This window comes from Furipterus horrens, unplaced genomic scaffold, assembly GCF_987537825.1.
Source record: "Furipterus horrens unplaced genomic scaffold, mFurHor1.1.pri manual_scaffold_3, whole genome shotgun sequence".
In the NCBI taxonomy this organism is placed as follows: Eukaryota; Metazoa; Chordata; class Mammalia; order Chiroptera; family Furipteridae; genus Furipterus; species Furipterus horrens.
Genome location: NW_028327173.1, coordinates 37,561,307 through 37,583,935, shown reverse-complemented (window position 1 = coordinate 37,583,935; position 22,629 = coordinate 37,561,307). Strand labels below are relative to the sequence as shown.

The window sequence follows — 22,629 nt, the reverse complement described above, 5'->3', positions numbered from 1 at the left end:
TGGCAGCCATTTTAACCAATAAAAGCCAGGGATTTCTAGGCTTGCTCCACCCCGCAGGCCGTTCTCACTTTTTCATAGGTGGGACTTGGGAGGGAGGGAACCTGAAGGATCCTCACGGGAGGGGAAGCGCAGGAGTGTAGGTGAGTGGTGTTGGTTGTGACTGGGACGGGAATAGGACAACGCCTGGACTCCAGTCCTGAACTCAGGGCAACCTGGATCGCTAACGAGCAGTTGGAGCTTGGACAAGGAACTTTCCTCCGAGACCCAATGTCCCTTGCTGTAAATATAGGGTAGAAACGCCCAAGGTAACACACCTGTACAGCGCCCGACACGTAGTGAGTGCGCTGTAAGTTCCGTTTCCTTTCCACCCACTTAGGTAAGCGGCGGGCACTTGTCCCTTGCCTTTCTGAGCCTGAGAGTCGCCCTGCCCTCCACACCAGCGTCAAGGCTCGAACCGCACGCCTCTCTCCCAGCCCTAAGGGTGAGTTATTTGCCCCCCTTGTCCTCCGGATTTCCCTTTCCGCCCCATGGAAGCAAGGCCGGAGCGATGGAGGCGTTCCTTTGCTCACTAAGCAACACCTGTTTATCAAATGCCCACTGCGCCAGACACTGCTGAGCATCGTGTTTGTGTTCGTGAATACAATAGATGTGCAATGTAGAACTTACAGTTTAGTGGGAGAAACAAGTAAGCAGTAGCAACACACATACACACTTCCTATCCCTTTCCCCAGTTTTTTTCCTCTTTAACATTTAACCCAGGCACACTATCTGTTTTCAGTCTTTATCTTATTTAAGGGATATCTCTCACTAGAATGTGAGCTCCATGAGTGCAGGGGTTTGTGTTTCTTCACTGTTATATCCCTCTACCCCTAGAACAGTGCCCGACACAGTAAATGCATGTTTAATGAATGAATGAATTCTAATAGAAGCAAATAGTGTACATGATAGAGAATGAGAAAGGGAAGTTCACGGAGGGCCTCTGAGGGGAGGTGACCTTAAGCAAGGTCTGACAAGTGAGGAGCATCATCCAGGCAGAGACAACAACATGTGTCAAGGCATGGCTTAAAGGTGGTGCCTTCTAGACAGAAAAGGTAGAGATGGAGAGGAGGCATGAATCAGATCTTTAAAATTCCTGAGTGATGTGGCCAACTTCTCTGCCAGTTTCCAAAATACCAGAGAAATGGATTATTAAAACATAGAAAAGGTAAATGTAAGGCAAAGACTAATATGAATAACCCTCACAATGTATAGCTGCTTATAGACAATGGAGTTCTTTCACTTATCTCACTTTATCTTTCAAAAATCAAAGTAAGACATATACCTGGCACATAACATGCAATAAAATTGGATTGGGTTGATGTAACACTTTGCTAGACTGAAAGCTCCATGAAGTAGGGCCCATGTCCTACTTACCTCTCCTGTATCCCAGCACCTAGCACTGTGCCTGGCCTCCAGACCTTATTTGTAAACTGAATGAGCACTCACTACTCACCAGAGCCTTCCAAATGCCAGGCCTGTGTTTGGTGGTAGAATATAGAAAGAATAAGAAACCACCCTTGCTCTCAAGGGGTCCCCAGCCTGCCAAGCCTTCCTGAAATCGTAGAACCAGGAGTAGAACCAGCTTCTCTGAAGCCATACCCTTTCTTCTATGAGAGATAGATTTATTGCACACAGAAGGACAACCCTTCTAAAACCAATGATAGTGGTAAGAAAATTTGGACAGATTCTGATCAGGAAGAGCCTTGGGCATCAGGCAAGAAGATTGAATTCAATCCAGTAGGCAATGGGGAACTGTTAGAAGTTGCTAAGCAGGGTACTGGTGTGATCAGAGCTGTTGGCAGGTGCACTGATGGATGGTATAGAGAGACTAGAAGCACATCCTTTGGGCCTGTGGGAAGCTCCAGTGTAAATGGATGTGGGGAGCAGTAAAAGTGGAAAAGGTCTTAATGATTAGGATTCCTGGGAAGTAATTGGTAACCAAGAAACGGGACTTCCTGGTTCCCTGGCCAACTTGGTGGTTTACACCTCTGCCCTTCCACAGACTTGGCCCACACATTGATCCTAGAACTTTATGCACAAATGAAATTAATGCCATTAGGGTGCCCATAAAATTCAGTGATAGTTTAGCAAGTTGGACCCCTGTTCTGGGCCAGCCCAGTGGCCAGGCACTGGGAATTAGAGATGAGGACACCATCCCCCCTGCCCTCCAGAAGCATGAAATCTAGTGAGAAAGCACCAGCCTGGATACCTAAGGGACTCTGGTGTGTATTACTAACCTCACCACTTCTGGCTTCCTGACCTGCCTCAGTTTTCTGTGAAATGACGAAGAACATGGACTGACTGAGGTAGTGCAAAGTGCTTGGCTTAGACTGTGGCTCAGTTAGTGGCATTTATTCTTATAATGGTTGTTACCTGTTTAGTGGATGATTCTCCCACTAGACCAGGAGCTCCTCCAGAGCAGAGGCAGAGTCTCACTCACTTCTGCATCCTACCATCTCATTCAGCTGCCCCTATTAGTAAGTGTCTATGGCAGGAATGAATGGGAGGAAAGCAAAGGCTGGAGCTCTTAGAAAAGTTGCATTTGAGAGGAATGATACTTATATCAAATAATGTTCTGTGACATGAGACTTTCCCTCATTCTATTCTCAGACAAGAGGTAAAGAACACCCTCCTTTATTTTTATTTGCCTATGGAGTTTTAAATGAATAGTTTGCTAATAGATGAGATGATCAAGTCTATTTCTATGTAAACTGTGGAGTTCTACATATAAATATGGATGACCTTAATAAATCCCAAACTACTTTCACAGAAACGTCTCTAAATCATAGCCATATAACTTTTTCTCCCTGAACTGTCTTTCAGACTATGTTTACCTAACAGCCCTGAAAACAAGCTCCACTTTCATTTCTTCCCGTCCTTCTTTCCTTCCTTCCTTCCTTCCTTCCTTCCTCCCTTCCTTCCTTCCATATAACACACATATTTTAAAATATACACTGTGCTGTTTCATAAAATGAATAAAAATGGGTCTCTGTACTTAAGGAGTTCACAGTCTCAAAAAGGAAGAAGACATGTAAACATGTAATTTTGAAACAGTGTGAAATGCTATAACAGAGAGATTCATTCATTTGAAGAATACTTACTGAGCACTTGGGCTGGACCAAGTGCTGTGAGTACTTGCAGGAGGGAGTGAAGCCAAGCAGGCCCTCACAGAGGCTCCAAACTTCTGTTCTTTTCCTCTGCCCACTCATCCCTCCCTTGGTGTCAGGACCTCCGTCCCCAGACTCCTGTACCTAGACCTGTTTAATCCATCTGACAGCTGGATTCTGCTCTTGGATGCTCCACGAGCACTCAGCATACCTCAGACTAAACTTGTCACTTCCCCCCACTCCCTCTTTTCCCGAAAACTCCATTTCTCTTAAGCCCACTGTCCACCCAGGAATCCAAGCCAGATACTTGTATGTCCCTTCCACCTCTCTATACCCCTGTCCTATCATTCTTTCTGAAGCTTCCCTGGCCCAGGTCTTTGTCATCTCTCACCTGGACCATCACAACCTCCTTCTCTTTTCTTGTGGTTGAGGAAAAGTATGTTCTGAAACCAGGCAAACCAGAGTTAAAATCCCAGTGCCACCATTATAGGACCTATGTGGCCTTGGAAAGGTTATTAAACCTCTCCAGACCCCAGTGTGTAAAACGCCACCTTGTTGTAAAGATTAAATGAGATGCAGCAATTTGGTGGGTGATTCACCAACAATGCTGAGTGAAAGAAACCATATGATTCTGTATAGGTAAGAAAATCATTCATATGATTTGTAAAGGTAAAAACTGAGCACAGCTGAACTGTAGTGGTTAGGGCTGCAAACAGGAGGCAAAATTAAGGAAAGCGGGGAGTGATTACATCAAAAGTCAAGATGCTGATTACAAGGATGGGAGTGTATGATCAGGAAAGCACACATGTAAGTGACTTATGGGATACTGGCAAGGTTCTTTTTACTTGACTGAGTGGTGGTTACAACGGTGTTCTTTGATAACATTTAAATTTGTTTTTTATAATTTCATCATTTAAAATATTTTAAAACTTCAATAAGATTTTGTTGGGGACCCCCAACCCACAGAGATCCCCTGGTGTGGATGAAATGAAGACTTCCCAGGCAGCTTGTGCTAGGGGAGAGAAGGCCAGCAAATGTCTGAGAGACAAATGCCTCAATTGCCTTCCTCCAGGGTCTTTTATTGAGTGCAGTAAGCATAAGGGCATATAGCACACATGTAAAGTTCATCAACCAATGTTAAACAGTGCTGATTATAGAAAGGAGATATCGTTCAGGGATAACAATTGAAAGAATGTTGAGATCTCCCTCAGGTCAGAGTGTGTTGGACACAAAGACTTCAGATGGCCATAAAATCGGGAGGGTGAGTTCATTTTGAGTTAAAAGTTAAAACCTCTGCTGCTGGTACGATAAAGTGATCAAGTGAGGTAAAAGAGCAGGGCAAGCTTCAAAGGACATAAAGCATTTTCTCATGGCCTGATTACCTCCAGGGCCCACTGGCTATAGCATCGAGGCATTTATGCACCCAGCTTTCCTGGTTTTCCAGTCTGGTCTTACAGGCTTTGTTTCCTTCGCCTGGCCTGCGTGGGGCTTCAAGTCTCAATACTTTCCCAGGGGTCCCTGACAAGACTTCCTATGTAAAATGCTTAATCCAGAACTCAGAGCACAGGAAAAGGCCAGGAAACCTTGACTGCCAGTTCTGATTGTTATGTCCTGTTTGCCTGCCTCCCCCACAGGCACCAAATTCCAGGGAGATTCATCCCTGTCTTCAGTGCTCACACACAGCCATGGCACCTGCAAGTCTTGGGAGGATGGGGGCTGTAGAGGTGACCAGAGTGTGACGTGTTTTCCCTCTCCAAGACTGGCAAGGGAACGGGGCCTGGGCCCGTGACCTCACAGAGCCAGGCCTGCTCTGGGAAGAGCACCAGTTGTCCCTCGCAGGCTGCCAAGCCCTCTGATGATGGATGAGAGGGAGGAGGATGATGATGAGGAAGCCTGGCTGCAGCTTCGGCCTGTGGAGCCATTGCCTTCCCAGTGCTGTGGCAGTGGCTGCTCACCCTGTGTGTTCGACCTCTATCACCGAGACCTGGCAAGGTGGGAGGCAGCCCGAGCCAACAAGGACAGAAGCCTGCTAAGAGGGAAGCAGTCACAGGTACGGGAGAGCTGCTCCTCAGACCAGAGGGCCAGGGTGGCAGCATCTATCTGGCCTTGGCCCTGCGCAGTGTACCTGCTTGGGGAAGCTTTCCCTGGCTTTGTACAGCAGAGAAAAGAGAGTGTGCCTAGTGGAAATATACAGAAAAGCCTGGCCCTGAGTTGGGTATGGGGGGCAATTCCAGGAGTAACTAGGTGTGGGCATTTTACCCGAGAGAGAGATCCATGAGTTAATGGCATTCAGAGAAGACTTCCTGGAGGAGGTGCAGGTGAGGCGGGATGTTAAGAGCAGTGGGCTGAGACCTAGAAGGTGTGACAAGTAAGTCACTACCGCCAAGGCCTCAGATGTAAAATAAGGATATTAGATTAGATCACCTTTAAGGTCTCATCAATTTCTAAATTTTACAAATACGGATTTTAACAGGTTTCAAAGATGGGTGGGTCATTAATACGTTACAGATGAGTGTTATTGACAGAGGACCCAGCTTAAGCAAATAAAGGCTCACAGGTAGGAGGCAGCAGCATGTTCTTGGCATGGCAGGGTGGAGGAGAGTCTGGCATCTGAGCATGGGAGGTAAAATGAGGTCTGAGGGTCATCCACAGGTCCCATGAGTGTCCAGCTAAGGAGCCCACACTTTATCCTGTGGCTGAGGGGAGCCATGGAAGTCTTAAGAGCAGGTGAGCACAGTGTAAATTGCTTTGGCATTCTTAGATTAGAGCATGAAAGGGAAGTAAGGCAGGACTACTCTCTGTTATAACAGAAAACTTAGCAGCTGGGGCAGCCTCTCCTTGGGAAAAGTGGGAAGGATACTTGTGGATGCTTGCATGTCTCTTGAGCCCCAGCTTCTAGCTGTTGGGTATTTTCCTGTTGCAGAGCTGCCCCTCCAAACTGAGTCCAGAGACGTTCCTGGGCTTCCACATCAGTGCCATGGAAAAACTCACCAAAGACACCTACCGTGTCCAGTTTGCGCTCCCCGGGAAAAGCCAGCTTGGCCTGTGGCCTGGCCAGCACCTCATCCTACGGTACACTCAGGTAGTGGGAGGTTCAAAGCTTTGAAGCCCTGCTCTGCCATGTGCTAGCCATGTGGCCTAGGGTGATTGCTCAACCCCGTGCCCCACCCCAGTCATCTTCAAAATAGACAGTATTATGGGACTCAGAGGATTCTTAGGATTGAATTAGAGAATGTGGTTTTCATAATAAATAACAATAAAAATAGCGAACACTTTTATAGCCTATACTATCCAAGGCACAGTTCTGTGTTCTTATACATATGAACTCATTTAATTCTCATAAAATCCTGTGTGGTAGGTACTGTTACACCCGAGAAGAAACTGAAGTCATAGAGGTTCAGTAACTTGCCTAAGGTCACACAGCTAGGAAATGTTGGAGCCAGGATTTGAAGGCAGGCAGTGTGGCTCTAGAGCCTGTGGTATGAACCTAATAGGAATAGCACCAGTTTGATAGAAAGAACACTGTCATTGAGAGCAAGGGACTTGCCCACTATCACACAGCTAGTAAGTCATGGAGCCAGGATTCAAATTCAGCTCAGCTCCTGAGTTATACTCTTAACCACTCCTTTGAAGTTTCTTCTTCCCCCCAGCCTACTTGTGTACTCTCCCTCCTGCCCAGGGATAAGAGCCTTTGCCTGGCAGTTGGCTCTGGGTATGAGGCTGAGCAGAGAGATTTGAGCTGCAGGTGTGGGTATGGGAATCATTGGCATATACCTGGACAGCATTTGGGAGCATGTGGCATGAAAAGAGGGAAGGGCAGGAAACCAAACCCTGTCTACTCTAGCATTTACGGTATTGGCAAGAGGAGGAGGAGCCAGCAAAGCAGACAGAAGATGTAGCCAGAGGATGTGGAAAACCAGGAGAGAGCATATTACTGGTCACACCCTGGCCACTTGCCTTGCGTTGACCCCCGGTGTTTGTGCCCAGCTCATTCTGGCCTGTGGCCTGGCCAGCGATCCTTAAAGCTCACTCTTCCAATGGATGGGAGGGGCCGCAGGGCAGATCACAGCCCCTTGCAACCAACCATCCATAAAACAGGAACTACCTCCCTCTTCTCCACCCCGTCTGCCACTCATGTCTCTCCTTGTTTCAGCACCTTCTGCTCCCTGATGCCTCCCTAATGACATCCTAACCCAGGCTCCCAGCTTCCTTTCCCACCAAGTCCTCCCTCGCCCTGCTGCATATTTGCCCCTTGTTCTAGTTTCATGCATCCACCCACCAGTTCCTGCCCTACTTGATCCTACCTCTAAGCTTTTGCCCATGCTGTTCCCCTGCCTGGAACTACTTCCCTTCCTGCCCCCATTCTCAGATGCCAGTGGCCTGCTCATCCTTTAAACCTAGCCCTGGGGGACCTCCCAAGGTTCCCGGTGCCCCCAGTGAGAATGGTGGCTCCCTCCACAGCATGTCAGTTTTGCCTCTGTTGTAGCAAATGTCACCTGCTCTTTGCATCCAGGTCATGTCATGTGTTGTTTGTTATTTCCTCATTTGTTCCACAAGGATTTGTTAAATGTTGCTGTTCTGCTCCCCTGCTTTGGATGCATCAGGACAGGATCTTTTTAAAATCTTTGCAAACATTGTGGGACTCGAGAGGTGCTTCTGGAAAGCTCTGAGGAGTAGTGTGAGGAACTTGGCTCTGCAGTCAGAGCTCTGTGTGAATTCTAGCTGTGTGACCTTGGGCAAGTAGCTTTCCTTCTCTAAGCCTTGGCTTTTTCATTTGGGTTATTATTTGAATTAAATAAGATAATGCATAGAATATGCTTGGTGTAGAGTAGGCATCTAGACAACAAGGCTGCTCAGTCATGACGATCATCCTGCTCCCCTTGTTGAGAACATTACGGCGAGGATTTGTGCTCAGGGCTGGACTTGGACTAGGGCACTTTTGAGGATCCTTCCAATTCTGATCCTGGCACATGGTAGTAAGTGTTCAATGAACAAATTGTTAAAAAACAGTTGTTTTTATCTTTATCGTTCTATGGTCGAGAAGAGGGCAGGAAAATGTTCAGCTCCCTTTGCTTCATCAATGTACCTCTTTCTTTTCTTTTTTTAAGATTTTATTTCTTTATTTTTAGAGAGAAGAGAAGGGAGGGAGAGGAACATCTATGTGAGAGAAACAATTGATTGCCTCTCACGTGTCCCCAACTGGGGATCTGGCCCACAACCCAGGCATGTCCCCTCACCAGGAATCAAACCAGCGACCTTTTGGTTTGCAGGCTGGCGCTCAACCCACTGAGCCACACCGGCCAGGGCCATCAGTGTACTTCTTGAAGCACTTTCCCATCTGTAACCCCAGTAGACCTACACAACAGGGACAAAGATGGTTGGCCCCATTTCATAGAAGTGGGAGTTAAGGGACCTTCCCAGGGACTCACAGCCAGCATGTGGCAGAGGGAGGACTCAGTGCCTTTTTTCTGCTCCATCTTGTTTACCTTTCAGTGAGGACCACTGGGAATGACCCGACCCCACCTCCACCTTTACAAGCCTGGCAGAGCAGATACCTATAAGGGTTGAATGACTGACCGATTGCTTCTCTTTCCCAGAGGGATAGTAGATGGCTTAGAAATTCAGAGAGCCTATACGCCCATCAGTCCTGCCAATGCAGAAGGATACTTTGAAGTTTTAATCAAGGTGAGCTGAATCACACAGTGCTCTCAGGTGCTTCCATGGGTTCACAGAGAAGGAGGCTGTCTTGAGGGAACAGTGGGGACAGCAAAGAAAGCCTTCTCCCATCTTTCCTGGTGAAGGGGGGCTGCTTGACCACCCACAGGGGGCTTCTTTCTGACTGATTTTATGAAAATGAGGCTCCAGCTGAGAGAGTTAAAGCTGCTTCTGGTTTTCTTGCCTAGCGAGGGGGGGGTGGGAGACCTGAGCTGCCCGGTACCTGTACTTAGTGTGTATTAAGCATGGGGTCCAGATGCAGCTGACACGGTGCCTGACCTTAGAGGAGCAGCCCAGGGTAGTCCAGTGTGAGAGACACCAGGACGGGAGCTCCCAGCCCAGGGTAGCTGGAGCTGTGGGCAAGCAGGCCGGGCCTCCTAGCTGGAATGTGTGTTTGAGCTGAATGTGTAAGTGACGGAGTGGGGAACCGGAGGGGAAATGTGGGAAGGAAGCTTGAAGTGCTGGGGACAGCATGCACAGTGGTAAAGGGGGCCTGATTAGGGAACTGTGCATCATTTGTCTTGGGTCAGCAGGGGCGTGGAGGCCCTTGTGGACCAAACTAACCTGAGATCACCTCTCAGGAAGATGGGCAGGGGCCAGGGCATTTGAATTGGGCCTTAAAGGAGGAGCAGAAATTGGCAGTGGCAAGGAATGGCATCCAGGCCAAGGGGACGAATAAGGAAAGGCAGGAATGGGTGAAAGAGAACAGGGTCTCATGGGAACTGTTCCCAGTCTAAATGGCAGGAGGAAAGGTACTCATGGAGGCAACCAAGTAGTGAGGAAGTGGGCAGAGATAAGATGAACAAAGTAGGTTGAATACAAAATACCCCACAGACCCAAAGAAAAGGCACCAAAGATACAAGAAGACATGAAGGCCCAGTTATGTGGAAAAAATAAATAGGTGGAACAACACAGAATTGCTGATACTCTAATATTTTTGACTTACAGAAACAGCAGTTTCACATGGGTTAAAGTACTATATAGCTCTAGATCATCATTTCCCAAATGGAATCCTAGGGAACACCAATGATTAAGAATAGCTTTCACATCCTTTTATCTCCCTTGTGGGACAGGAATTATTATCCCCATTTCATTGATAAGCACACTGAGGCCTCAGGAGAACCCAAAGCTCCACAGCTAGAAAGAAGAGCGGCTGGTGGTGAGCCCTGGCCTTCTGTTTGCAAGACCCCAGCACTGTCTCTGGCTCCTGCCTTCCCTGCCTGCCTTCAGAGCCCGAGTGTTTACTCCCTCACACAGAACCTTGGACGGGATCCCTTCTCCACACAACTGTTTGTCTGGGAGATTCCACAAATCCTCTCCAAATGGCCTGCTTCCCCAGGCTGCTTGTCTGGGTGTGTTTCTGTTGAAAGGATAAGCCTGGAGACAGTTTTCTCCCAGCTGCAAGGCTGATTTTCTCCTTCACTTACCAGAAAGCCTCTCTTTAGAGGGGTACTTAATTATCCCTAAGCCGCTGGCTAGGAAGAGTTGGAAAAGATTGCAAATTGGGAAGGCAGACGGCGTGGTTTTAGGTTTATCCTTTCTGGTTCACGGGAAGGAGGAACTCCCATTTCTCAGGCACCGTCTGGGCACCAGGCACTGCTTCTGGCTCTTTATTTTTCTAATTTCCCTACAGAGGACATCATATTACCCCCATCTTACAGATGAAGAAGCTAATGCTCAGAGAGATGGTATCATATTTCCCAAGGCCCCTTGGCTAACATAATTCCAAGTGGAAGAACATAAGTTCTGTGTGAGTCCTGTCTAACACATGTGTATTAAGCCAGGCTCCGTGTGGGCTGTGCCTCCCCTGAGTCCGGGCCACAGAGCAAGGTGTGCTCTGAGAGACAGCCTCCAGCAAGTTAGGAGAACTTCCTCCCAGACCTCTTCCAGGTGACCCAAGGACTTCCCTTGCTTTATGCATATGGCATCCAAGGAAGTCAGGGTGGTACTAGAGGTGACTGTGGGTGCTTAAAAGCCCAGTTTGGTTATAATCTCTTCCCAGACACCTTCCAGTCCGGTCATCCAGTGCTTCCTCCTCACCCACCCTGCTGTGTCCACTTGCTGTTCCCAGCACATGACCTGGGCTGTTGTTCTACCCTTGATCATACCATAGCTGATGCCCAGAATCCTCTCTGTCCTCCTGCTCTCATTCATTCCCAGTGAATTCAGTCTTACCCAGTCTTCAAGGTCCAGCTCAAATGCTTCCTCCTCCAGGAAGCTATTCTTAATCCTGCTGCAGTGGAAGTGACTGCATGCCCTTAGTGTTCTTCCAGCACTTTATCCTTCTCATGGAGTATTAGAGAGTCTCTGCTTTGTATATGTCTGAGAGTTAGGTTCCTCCTAGATTGTGAGCTCCTTAAAGGCAGGGCCTGAATCTGATCGATTGGGTGAGTCCATTCATTCATTCATTCATTCATTCATTCAGATATCTACCAAGTTCTTTCCATGGTTCAGGCACTGGCTGCCTTCATGGAACTTCAGGTCCAGCTGTCTCCCCTACAGTCTCAGCATGGTGCCTGGCATAGAGTGGGCAGCTGCCAGGAAATGTAGACTGCCTCCCCTCTGTGGAGGCGTCTCCTTCACATCCTTTGTGTTTTTTTATCCAGCTGGGAAACAGTGTAGGGTACTACAGGGGTTTCTGATGAGTTGTCTACAAACTTTAGAGGGAGCATTCACTCCCCAATTTGCCATAGTCCCCACCATTCCCTACTGCCCTCTTATACTGAGACTGTTTGTTGTCATTAGTCATTTTATACCCAGTTCTTTGCTCATTTAGACTACCTGCATGGGCCCTTAGTTATTTGAATTTGAGACCTCTGTAGATAGAGCTGGAGGCCCTATGAATTCTCATCCCAGCCTCACCATTTCCCTTCTTTGTAAGCTTCTGAGCCTCATCTGAAAGTTGAGAACAACAGTACCAGTTTTGAGGGATGATTAGGAGGCTTAAATGAGATAACACATGTGAAGCACTTAGCATTGCAGAAAGGGCTGCTGTGGTTTGTATTGGCAGCATGTGCCTGTCCCGTTGAGGTCTCCTTTGTTTGTTCCAGTGCTACCAGACTGGGCTGATGTCCCGGTATGTTGAGTCCTGGAAAGCAGGAGTCACAGCTTTCTGGCGAGGACCTTTCGGAGACTTCTTCTATAAACCCAACCAGGTCAGTGCCAGCACACTGAGTCCTCAGGAAACCCCTCCCAGCTTAGCCTCTAGGACTGCAGGTTTCAGGTTATAGAATCTCAGTATACTCTTCTTCCTGAGCCCAAACCCAAGCCCGAGAGTATCCTTGGGGTTGGACATGGGAGGAGATGGAATAGGCACTGAGAAACAAAACTGCCTGCCCATGCTCCAGAAATATCCATGACTGCCCATTGCTTAGAAAATTCACTCATGTACTTGGTATTTAAGGCCCCTACCCCATCTTATCCTTAGATATCTTTCCAGTTACAAGACTATGTAGACTACCCCTAAATATGTCCCATGGCTCACTGCTTGACAGGCCACTCTTCCCAGCCTGGAATGCTCTTCTCCTTATTTTCATGCTGTATTCAAAGCCTTCCCTGATGTTCTCGGGAAGAAATAGCAATTTCTCATCAGTTGGTGCATATCTGGAAAGCAGTTTGGCAGTATGAAGAATCTTAAGAATTTTTAACCCAGTAATTCCACTTTTGTAAGTCTGTCCCTATGGAAGGAATCCAAAATGCTGATTCTTTTGCACATGTTCATTGCAGCTTTATTTATGATAGCAAGAAATTGGAGATAACTGAATATTCAACAACAGGGGAACAGTTAAGTACCCTGGATTGCAGATTCTTAAAAGAATATTATCTTGGATTTTAAAATTATGTTAATAAATGATATTATGTGTTTATGTAATAAGATCAAGTGACAAACACTAGGTACAAAACTGAATATACAACAGGCTGGGAAACTGAGTTAAAATGCAGAGAAAAAATATGAAAAGAAATTGCAATGAAATGATAGCAGCTCTGGGTGATGAAATAATGGGTGATTTTTATTTTCTTTATTATATTTTCCAAATTACCCACAATAAACACCTATTACCTTTATAATTAGGAAAACAAAGCAAAACAAAGGGAAGTGAATGAGTAATTCCCTTCCATTCTTTTTGTTTAATTTAATAATAGCTTTTATTGTTTTTTTTCCTTATTACAAACGCAATACATGTTCATTACCCCCAAAATCAGCAAATATAGAGAGGCAATAAGGAGAAAATAAAGAACACCTACTACCTTGGCATATATCCTTCTAAATCCTCTTCCACACAGAGGTGTATATACAAGTGCACACATGTATGTGTGTATAGTAATATCAAACATGTATGTGGCACTACCTCTGAGCCAGGCTCTGATTTTAATACTTATTGTGTAGTAACTCATTTAATCTTCACAACTGCTCCTAGATACTGCTACCGTCATTTTACAGATATGGGGATGTGCATATATTAATACTCTTCTATAGTATTCTAGTACTAACCATGCTCAGACTTGCATTTTAGCTGAGTATGTCCCTGTGTCCCCTGGGCCCCTGAGAGGAGGGACTAGGGGTTTTCCGCTTCGTCCCAACCTTGAGGTGCACCTGATTAAGGTTGTCTTGACCGCCTTTTCAGAGTGGAGCTTCTCCATGCCTTGTGGCTGCTTCTCTGCATCCACAGAACACTGCTGAGAAGCCCCTGCATGTCTGCCTGGGGAGGCTGTAGGGCCCAGCAGTGAAGAAGAGAGCGGGTCTTGCACATTAACATTTGGCTCCTGAACTGGTGGCTAAACTTGGCTCCGCTCCTCTGAGGAGGCTGGGGTGCACCAGCCCTCTTCCCGGCCCTGTCTTGCTGCTCTGAACTTGTCTTCATTGCAGATGGACATGAAGTCAGCCCAGACACTGACACGTTAGCATCTAACTGTGCACTCTTCCATAGACATTCCCAGATTCATCCAGGACTAGGCCTATGCTGGACCCTTGGGGGCCCAAGATGGGTCAGACAAGGCCTCTGTCCTCTAGAAGCTCATGCTGATGGGCACACAGACACACAAACATGTCAACAACACAGCATAGCCAGTGTAGTGAGGCAGGGTGCACTGAGGGCTGTGGGGAAACACGGGAGGACCCCTTACCTGTCCCTGGCTCAGGGAAGGCTTCCCAGAGGAGAACCTGAGCAGCAATGGGAGAAGGAAGAGCAGGCTAAAGACAGGACGGTGGGTGAGCAGGGATACAGGGCTGGATGGTGTGGCTGGCAGTAGGGACTCAGAAAGAGGAGGGAATCTAATTCTTAAGCCCCAGGCCTCACCACGCAGTTTGTGTCATCTCTTTTAATCCTCATGACAATTCTGAGATAGGAGCTATTATGGGAAGGTGCTGTCATTATTATTATTATTATTATTATTATTATTATTATTTTAATTAGAGAAGAAAACAAGGTTCAGACAGGTAAAAGCATTTGCCCAGAGCACATGGCTGGGGATTTCAACCCAGATCTGTATGGCTCCTGGCACTCCAGGAAGTATTTCATGCAATAATATGGTGTGTGTAGGGGCTATCAGTTAAGCTAGTGGAAACCCAGACTGTATTCACAGAGGCCTAATCTCTAGAACGAGGGAGATGAATACCTCACTGTATGGGTCAGGCACTAACCTGTAAGGAACTGACTGTAAAGAGGACTGCCTCTCTTTAAGAGGCCTAGAACCAGGAAATGGGTTCAGTGAGGAGTGGCTGGTGGGACTGGGACCTCTTAGGGTGGAAACTCAATTATCACATGGCCCTTCTATGCTAGACATTTATGTATAGTTTCTTATTTGGTCTAGGGTGGAGCAGTCTCAGGATTCCAAGCCAGTGCCCTCAGATCTCTGCATGGCTGCCCTGGGGCAGAGCAAGCGGCCCAGAGGGCAGGGCTGGGGTGGGGACAGTGGGCAAGGCTTTGCTGAGAGCAGATTTGAGCTCAGCATAAGGTGGGAAGACCTCCCTGGCAAGGGAGTCAGTCCATAATAGAGCAAACTGACTTGAGAGGTAATGGACTACCTGTCAGCAGAAGTATGTAAGAGTCCCGTGGGGACGCTTTAGAAGGAAAACAAACCACGTGTAGGATGGGCCACACCCTTATGTTCCCTTTCAGTCCTCAGATTCTGTGATTTCTGTTACGCAGACCTCACCAGCTATAGACTTGAACAAGCCAGGATGGTTTCCTGGAGGAGGTAGAGAGGGAAACCCAGATGGATGAGCACCAGGAAGAGCAGTGCCATCTGATTCAAGCAAGCACACGAAAAGGCCCCGTAGTGGGTGGGTGGGGTGAGGCCACCCCTGACCCATCCTGTCAGATACCCATCCTGTTCCCCAGTATGGTGAGCTTCTCATGCTGGCTGCGGGCACTGGCCTGGCCCCCATGGTGCCCATCCTGCACAGCATCACAGACAATGCAGATGACGAGACCTTTGTCACACTGGTTGGCTGCTTCAAGACCTTTGAGGGCATCTACCTGAAAACCTTCCTGGAGGAGCAGGCCCGTTTCTGGAATATCCGCACCTTCTTTGTACTCAGCCAGGTAAGCCCAGGGAGATGACTTCCTCCCCTGATTGAGACTCTGTGCTCCCCTCACACCTGTCCTAGGGACATGCCAGGGCCTCTGTGGCCCATGCCGCAATGATCCCTGCCCTGGTGGGATCCCCACCATGTGCCTGGCAAGGAAGGCCAGTGTTGTCATGTTCATTATGCAGATGAGGAAACATGCTCAGAATGGTGATGGTGCCTGCAGTGCTGTGCTGCTAGATGGGGTAAAGCCAGGATTTGAACCCAGGGCTATCTGATTCCAGAGCTCCAGCTCTCACCCATCATGCTTTGCTGCCAACCATCCACCCACTGGCATCGTTAGCTGGGGGCCTGGTTGTGGAGTCCGTGGGCCAGGCCACAGAGTCCTCCTTGAGGCAGGGTCCACCTCCACTCTCCTCAGTGCTTAGCACAGTGCCAAGCACGGAGTAGGCACTCTCTCCATCAGCAATTGGTGGAGTAAACTGGATCCGAGTTCATTGCACGGATCAGAGTTCCTACTGCATCACTTTGCCCCTGCCTGGGAGGAAAGCTGCTTCCAGCTCTCCAGGCTACAGACACTCTAGCTGGAGGTGACTCTGTCCCCTGACTCATCTTCCCTTTGATTTCCTATCCCCTCATTCACTCAGGCCTTCCTGACCCCACTTCTCTGGCCACAGCATGAGGAGCCCATCATGCCCCTTATCTCTGTCTTGGCCCTCAGCTCTCTTTGTTCACCTGCCTTCCCCTGGTTGGTAGCTTCATTTCTCTTTCTTGCATCCCCTGGGCTGGGATACCCTGCTGGCACCTCCCTCCATTCTCTATTGCTCAAGGTCTGCCTGCTCCCTGCCCTCCAGGTGCTCACCTGTGTGTGGGGAGACAGCCACAGGGGTTGCTGATAATGGCTCCCCTTCAGAGCACTTTGTCTGGGCCTAGAATTGTGCTAAGCATTTTTTGTGTTGACTCATGTAACCCCACCACCACCATCTTAGGAGGTTTGGACTGCCATCACACCTACTGTACAGATGTGGAAACTGAGGCACAGGGAGATTATTTTTTTAAGAACTTTGTCCAAAGTAACAGCGAATTGGTGGAGAGCTGGGTGTGAGCCCTGGTAGTCCTACTCCAGAAGCCCTGCTGTTACTCCCATCAGTACACAACAGCACAAGGATGGGTGCTGTTGAGGGTGTTCAGGATGCTGCAGCAAGCAGGGAGGGCTTCACAGGGGAGATGGCCTCTGAGCCTCGGCTTGTGAAAGCTCACCAGCAATAGAGGGCCTTCAGCCCTGGGCTGGGGCTTGGATAATGCCTGTGGCCTGGGATGTGGTAGGCGAGTGGGCTAGCCATCAGTGGCAGGGGCGATGGAGTGAGAGGTACTTCCTACTGTCTACGCTCCCTCCACTCAGGATGCTCCCTCTCCTGCCTGGCCACAGTGACAGCCAGCAGCCAGTGACAGCTTGAATCTTCAGGCATTCCCCTGCTCCAGCCCCCCCCCCCCCATTGATGTGTCCTTCATCCTACAGCTGGAAGGACCACACCACTGCCCTGCTCCAGCCCTTCCCTGGCCCCTCCTGCTCTCAGGGCGACGTCCAAGCCTCTGTGGCTATGCCAGTCCTGTGTGGCCTTGTCTCCTAGCCCAGTCTCCCCGCAGGCTGTGTTCTGGTGTCGCTGGTCTGCTTGTGATTGCAGTGCTCGTGCTTTCCTGGCTGCTGGGCCCTTGCTCACCAGTGTCCCCTTGCCAGGAGCACTTTTCCCGCTTCTTAGCCAGACACCCAGTCGTCACCACACGTTTCTGCTGAGGTGTGATGCCATTCTGGAAGCTGTCTCTGAGCCCCTGGCTGGTGTCCATGTGTCTGCTCTCACAGCCTGGGCTCTCCTTCATGGCGCCCACCCTGGTGCACCATCATTATTCATCAGTCCCCACCTCACCTGAGCAGTAACCAGACCCAGCACATCTCTGGGTGCACGATGGAGGTGGGCTGAGCTGAACCTAACTGGCCTGAGGGGACCAAGCAGTGGGAAGGAGAGGTGAGGCCAATGGTCCCTGTCCTCGAGGGCCCATAGGGTATGTCGGGGCATGGAGAGAGTGAGGAAAATCCAGATCATCAGAGAGGATCTCCTGTCTGCACCACAGTGCTGTCCCCAGAGGGCTCTCGGGGTCAGACAGCTCTGTGAGGTGGGCTCCAAGGTCATGGGAGTGCCCCTGAGGTCAGGCCTGCACCCATGGAGCCTCCACCAGCTTTCCCCATCACCCCACACTCATCACAGTAGCTCAGAGAGGGCACTGTCACTCAGCCAGGAAGTGGCAGCAAAGCCCAGATTCCAACCCCAGCCCCCACCCCCTTCCTGCCTCTGCTTAGCCCCAGGAACTAGAAGCTGACCTTTACAGGGTCTGCAGAAGTCTGAATAATCCCATTCTGTTGGGGGTTTTTGTTTGTTTTGGGTGCTGGTTACATGAGTTCTTCTCTTCGTTCAAGTTCTTCATGCTACATGTACTTTATGATTTCTGTAATTTTGTATGTATATGTTATACTTCAATAAAATGTTTACATAAAAGAAATTCCTCCAAGTCAGCTGGCAGTGGACCTTGAGGCTGAAAGCCACATGCTGAGGCCAGAAAGTGCAGAGGGCTGGGCCTGGGTTGCTCGGGCACCATGCAGCCCTGACCTGCCCCGCCAAACCCCTTCTGTGAGAGAAACAGCCCCCTCTCTTGATTAAGGCACTGCTGCCTATGGTCCCTGATACACACAAGCAGTGAGAAGCCAGCAGCCAGGCACAGAGTGAGCGCTCCATAAATGTCAAGTTAACAAATTAAATGAAACCTTAAAACAAGTGAACAGTTATGCTCCAAGGGTGATGGGTATAGACAACCTTGAAAAGATGCTAGGTGACCCCAGTAATGCGGAGAAAACATTTCCCCCAGGATGACAGGTACAGGGGCCCTCAAGAGGCAGTGAGAAGCGATGGGACCTGAGTTCTAGCCCTGCCACTGTCAGACTTTGTGTGCCCTGGGGATGCCCCTCCTCCCTGTGCCTTCCCTGTCTTAGGGGCGAAGGCACCTGCCCACAGGCTGGTGGCGAGGTGCTGAGTCCCAGTGTGAGCAAGTGCCTGGCTCGTGGTAGGGCTAGGTGAAGGTTGCCTTCCCACCCGCCCTGCCTCAGTTTCCTCATTTGACAGGGCTGGCTGTGCAAACTCTGAGGACCGCCCCCAGCAGTCACCCTCACTGTTTCTCATCATCCCAGGAGAACTCCCTGGAACAGCTTCCCTGGAGTTACCGGGAGAAGACCCGCTTTGGCCGCCTGGCCCAGGACCTGATTGAAGAGCTGGTTGGTTCCTGTCGGAGAAAGCCGTTCGCACTGGTCTGTGGCTCGGCCGAGTTCACCAAGGATGTGGCCAGGTGCTTGCTGCGTGCGGGCCTGGCCGAGGACTCCTACTTCCTCTTCTAGGCCTGGCCTCCCTTCCAAAGCCCAGGCCAGGGGCCTGCCGGTGGGACACAGGGAGGAGCACAGACAGAAATCCGAAAATGTGGATGGAAGACCACTGCTAACTTGCCAGGTGGCCTTGGGCAGGCATCTTTACCTCTGTGCACCTCTGCTTCTCATCTACCCCATGAAGTTACTGACTCCTACAGGCCAGCATCCTACTGTGGGAGGGAGGACGGCGCTACAGGGACTTGGCGAGGACAGTAACCAGCCTGGGAGCCAGGGAGGGCTCCTGCAGGACTGCTGGTCCAGGCTGTACCCCGGGAGGAGTGGGAGTTGATAGGAGAAGGGGCTAGAAGAGCTCCCCTGGTTCCTCAGGTTATAGGGCTTGTGTGGGGCTCCTGTCAGACCATGCCCTGCGATGTCTGTTCCAAAGCCTGCTTCCCCTGAAGACTGGGTATCCCCTGGTGGCCTCAGGGCTGGCTCAGGTGAGGTGCCCGGTAAGTGATCAGGGGATGACTACAGGGGTGGCTGAGAGCTCGCTGGAGGAGGAACCTGCCTTATGTACCTCCAACTGTCATGAGACACAGGGTGGGTTTTGGGTCCTGTGACCTGACCACTTTCTCAGAGCAGGGTGGTGCCTTGGGTTACCTCTGTTTTTTATTGGTCCTAGGCCTTTCCTACTGTGAAGGACTTCACTCTCAGTCACTCTTCCCTGGCTCCAGAGCCCAGCTGAGAGTCCTTTTTCCAGCAAAAGAGGCACAGCCGCAAACGCCCCTCCCTCCTGCAGGCAGCCAGCTCAGCCCTCCCTTCAGCTCTGGTGCCCTGGCGACAGTTGCTATGGAGATCTAAAGATAGAGCAGGAGTCAGGAGACCTGGGTCCTTCTCCCTGATCTGCCCACTGAGTGGATGCTGACTCTGACCCACCCACCCCTTCTCTCCACATCCAGCCCCCTCCATCCTGCATGGGGCATGCCCTCCCCCGGGAAGCCAGTGTCCCTGGGCAGCGCACTGCAGTTAATGAATTCTGCTTTTCACAGCCGGGCCCCAGTGCGCTGCGCCAGCTCAGGCTGGCTACAGGCAGTCCCAGAATCAGAATATTAAGTCGTGGACTCAGAATGAGAGAACCATAGAATCGTGGAGTTAGAATTTTACAGTCATAGACTCACAGTCCTCATCCTATCAGAGATTCAAGTTCAGGACTCCAGAGAGCATCTAGTCTGTCAGACTCATTGTATCCACCCATGGGGAAGCCAAGGCCCTGTGAGGCAACGTGACTTGACAAAGGTGAACAGTTCACAGCAGGGCCAGCCCCAGAAGCCAGGTCTCCCAAAGGCAGCCCTGTGTACAGAGGTTGCTGCCAGAGTTCATGTGGGGCTCCACAGGACACAAGGGTTCCTGGCACGGCTCCAGGGAAGGGACAGTCAGATGGGATCCCAGGCCCCCCCTTCAACCAGAGCAGTCTCACTTTTATCCCATTTATGTTTTGGGGCTTGGATTAATTTTCATTTGTGTAAAAAGGGTTTCTTTTGCACACACACCCCCCCCCCCAACACTTGCAACAAACCTCTGTACTGGGCCATGTTCAGTAAATAATCATGACAAGCAGTTGGGGGGAGGTATGGCACCCAAGGTTTCAGACTGTTTCACAGGCAGAATCCCATGGTCCGATGCACGTGGGGAATGCTGAATGTGACCTTCATCAAGAGTCATGTGTACATGAGTACATTAAAGGCTCTGGACAGTCCAATGGTAAAGGAACTTTTTTTCATTTTGCTCAACCCCAAGTTTCCCAAGCTTATTTAACTGTGGAACAGTTTTATCCACTAGAATCTTTGGAGACCAGCGATCCGTGGAATATGCTTTGGGAAATGCCTGTCTGTTGCAGAGTCTCTTTTTAGCACAGTGTCATGTGTGGGAGGGCCCTGCCTGCAGCCAGAGGTCCCAGCCTGTGACTCGGGCAAGGCACGTTTCCTCTCTCGGCCTCGGGAATCTGGGCGTCTTCCTTCATGCTTCCTCTCCTGCAGTCAGCACATCTTACTGAGTCTCCTCACAGATACTTCTGGAGGGCCTGTTAGGAGCCAGACTCTGTTCCAGGCACTAAGGAAATGGCGGTGAAAAGGCAGGTGCAGTTCTAGCGAGCTCCACCGGGGAGCTTACAGCCCAAAAGGGGAGCAGGAGTGAAGCCGGTAGTTCTGAAAGGGTTGCGTGTTCTAGACAGGGAGGTGTGGAGTACTAGGAGAGTGGGTGGCCAGGGTCTCTAGTCCAGCCTGGGAGTGCCGAGGACCCGCCTCCACACTCAGGGTGGAGGCTTCAAAGGTAATTCCTCACTCTTAAGGGAGAGAGAGAGGGTGGGCGTCCCCACTTAAGGGGTGGGGAGTCTGGGGCAGTTCTTGTGTGTCTCCTTGTCCCCTGTTGGATATTAGCCATAGATATTAGATGAGGCCACCCAGTGATAACCAATAGCCTCTCTTGTCCTGTAATGTCACTTTCCTCTTCCCCTCACTCCACGTGGGCACTGTGCAGCCTGGGTACTGGTGGGGTCTCATCATGGGACACGGGCAGGGCCCAGCCATGCCCTTGGTGCCAAGATGCCAAAGGGCTCCTATCACCCGGAAACCTGGGAGCTCGTGACTGTATGCTGTGCCTCATAAGATGCTGAGTGAGTCCAAGAAGGGGACTGGTTGGGATGTGTGAGGATAGACATCTTTGAGTTGGGGGTGAGGTCCCCGTCAGCTGGCCCATTCCTGCCATCTCTCCTGACAGCGCCCTCACTGCATGTCGTGGGAGCTGTGCTGTCAGGGGGATGAGAGCAAAGACGCAAGGGCCTTGCTGTGTTTTGCCTGCACCGCCTGACCACCCTCCCCCATTGTTCTCCCCGCCTCCAGCCCCTCCCCCATACCCCCTTTCCCACTGCAGCCAGACTGATTTTTTTTTTTTTTTGTGGTGAGAACACAACATGAGATCTATCCTCTTAACACATTTTTAAGTGTACAATGCATTATTGTCAACAGTAGGTACAGACCTCCAGAGCTTATTCAGACTTTTTCTCACACAAATCTGAGCCTGTCAGTCCCTTGCTTCAGACCTTCCAATGGTCCCCTGCGACCCTCAGGATACAGCCTCTCAGCTCTGTTTACCTTTCCAGACTTATTTTATGTTACCAGCCCCTCGCCCCCCACCCTCAGCTCTTAGGTTCCAAACTTGTTCTCCTGCATCAGTCATTCCCTTCACGCTCATTTGCTGCTCCCTCTGCCTGGGCCGTCCTGCAGTCCTGTGGCCACTCGCCTTGGCCTCCTTGTCTTTTAAGGGCTCAGCTCAGTGTCACCTCCTCTCAGAAGCCTTACCTGCCTCTGCCACCCAGGATGGGTGAGTGAGCAGTCTTGTGTGTTCTGTTGTCACTCCGCTCAGTCTCATCTGCACATGAGCACATCCAGGGCCGCGAACAGTGGCCAGTTCATCGTGTCCCCAAAGTGGTAGTGGACGCAGTACGTCTTGAACGTCGACTACCTGAATAATAAACAACCAATATTCATGGAGTACTTTACAGGCCGCAAAATGCTTTTTCATCTACATGGAAGCAGGTAGCTCACCAAAATGCATTAGTACCCCAGCTGCCTGATGAGGAAACGGAACTTCTGAGATGTTAAGCAGTGCTCCAAGGTCAGGTAGGGGTGCACGTGCTGTCATCGGTATAATGGTCATATGTGACACGTGAGTGCACCAGGAGATGTGTGTAAAGATTTTCATTGCTGCGCTGTTTGAAATAGCAAAGAATAAAGTACCTCCTATCCATCAGTAAGAGAATGGAGAAGTGAACT

General features: G+C 49.8%; 1 protein-coding gene across 4 annotated transcripts; it reads left to right on the top strand.

The window, feature by feature from the left end:
* Positions 1-105: 105 nt before the first annotated feature.
* CYB5R5 (cytochrome b5 reductase 5 (putative)) lies at positions 106-20,346 on the top strand. 4 transcript variants are annotated; one of them, XM_090269515.1, is made up of 7 exons: positions 106-140; positions 4,781-5,196; positions 6,070-6,218; positions 8,744-8,831; positions 11,912-12,016; positions 15,203-15,406; positions 18,629-20,346. In XM_090269515.1, exons 2-7 carry the CDS (start codon positions 5,002-5,004, stop codon positions 18,830-18,832), a joined length of 945 nt encoding a protein of 314 aa, XP_090125641.1. In that variant the 5' UTR covers positions 106-140; positions 4,781-5,001; the 3' UTR covers positions 18,833-20,346. The 4 variants fall into 4 exon arrangements, with proteins under 4 accessions (XP_090125641.1, XP_090125640.1, XP_090125642.1 ...); XM_090269514.1 differs by lacking the exon at positions 106-140 and adding an exon at positions 147-305; XM_090269516.1 differs by lacking the exons at positions 106-140; positions 11,912-12,016 and adding an exon at positions 147-305.
* The last annotated feature ends 2,283 nt before the right edge of the window (positions 20,347-22,629 follow it).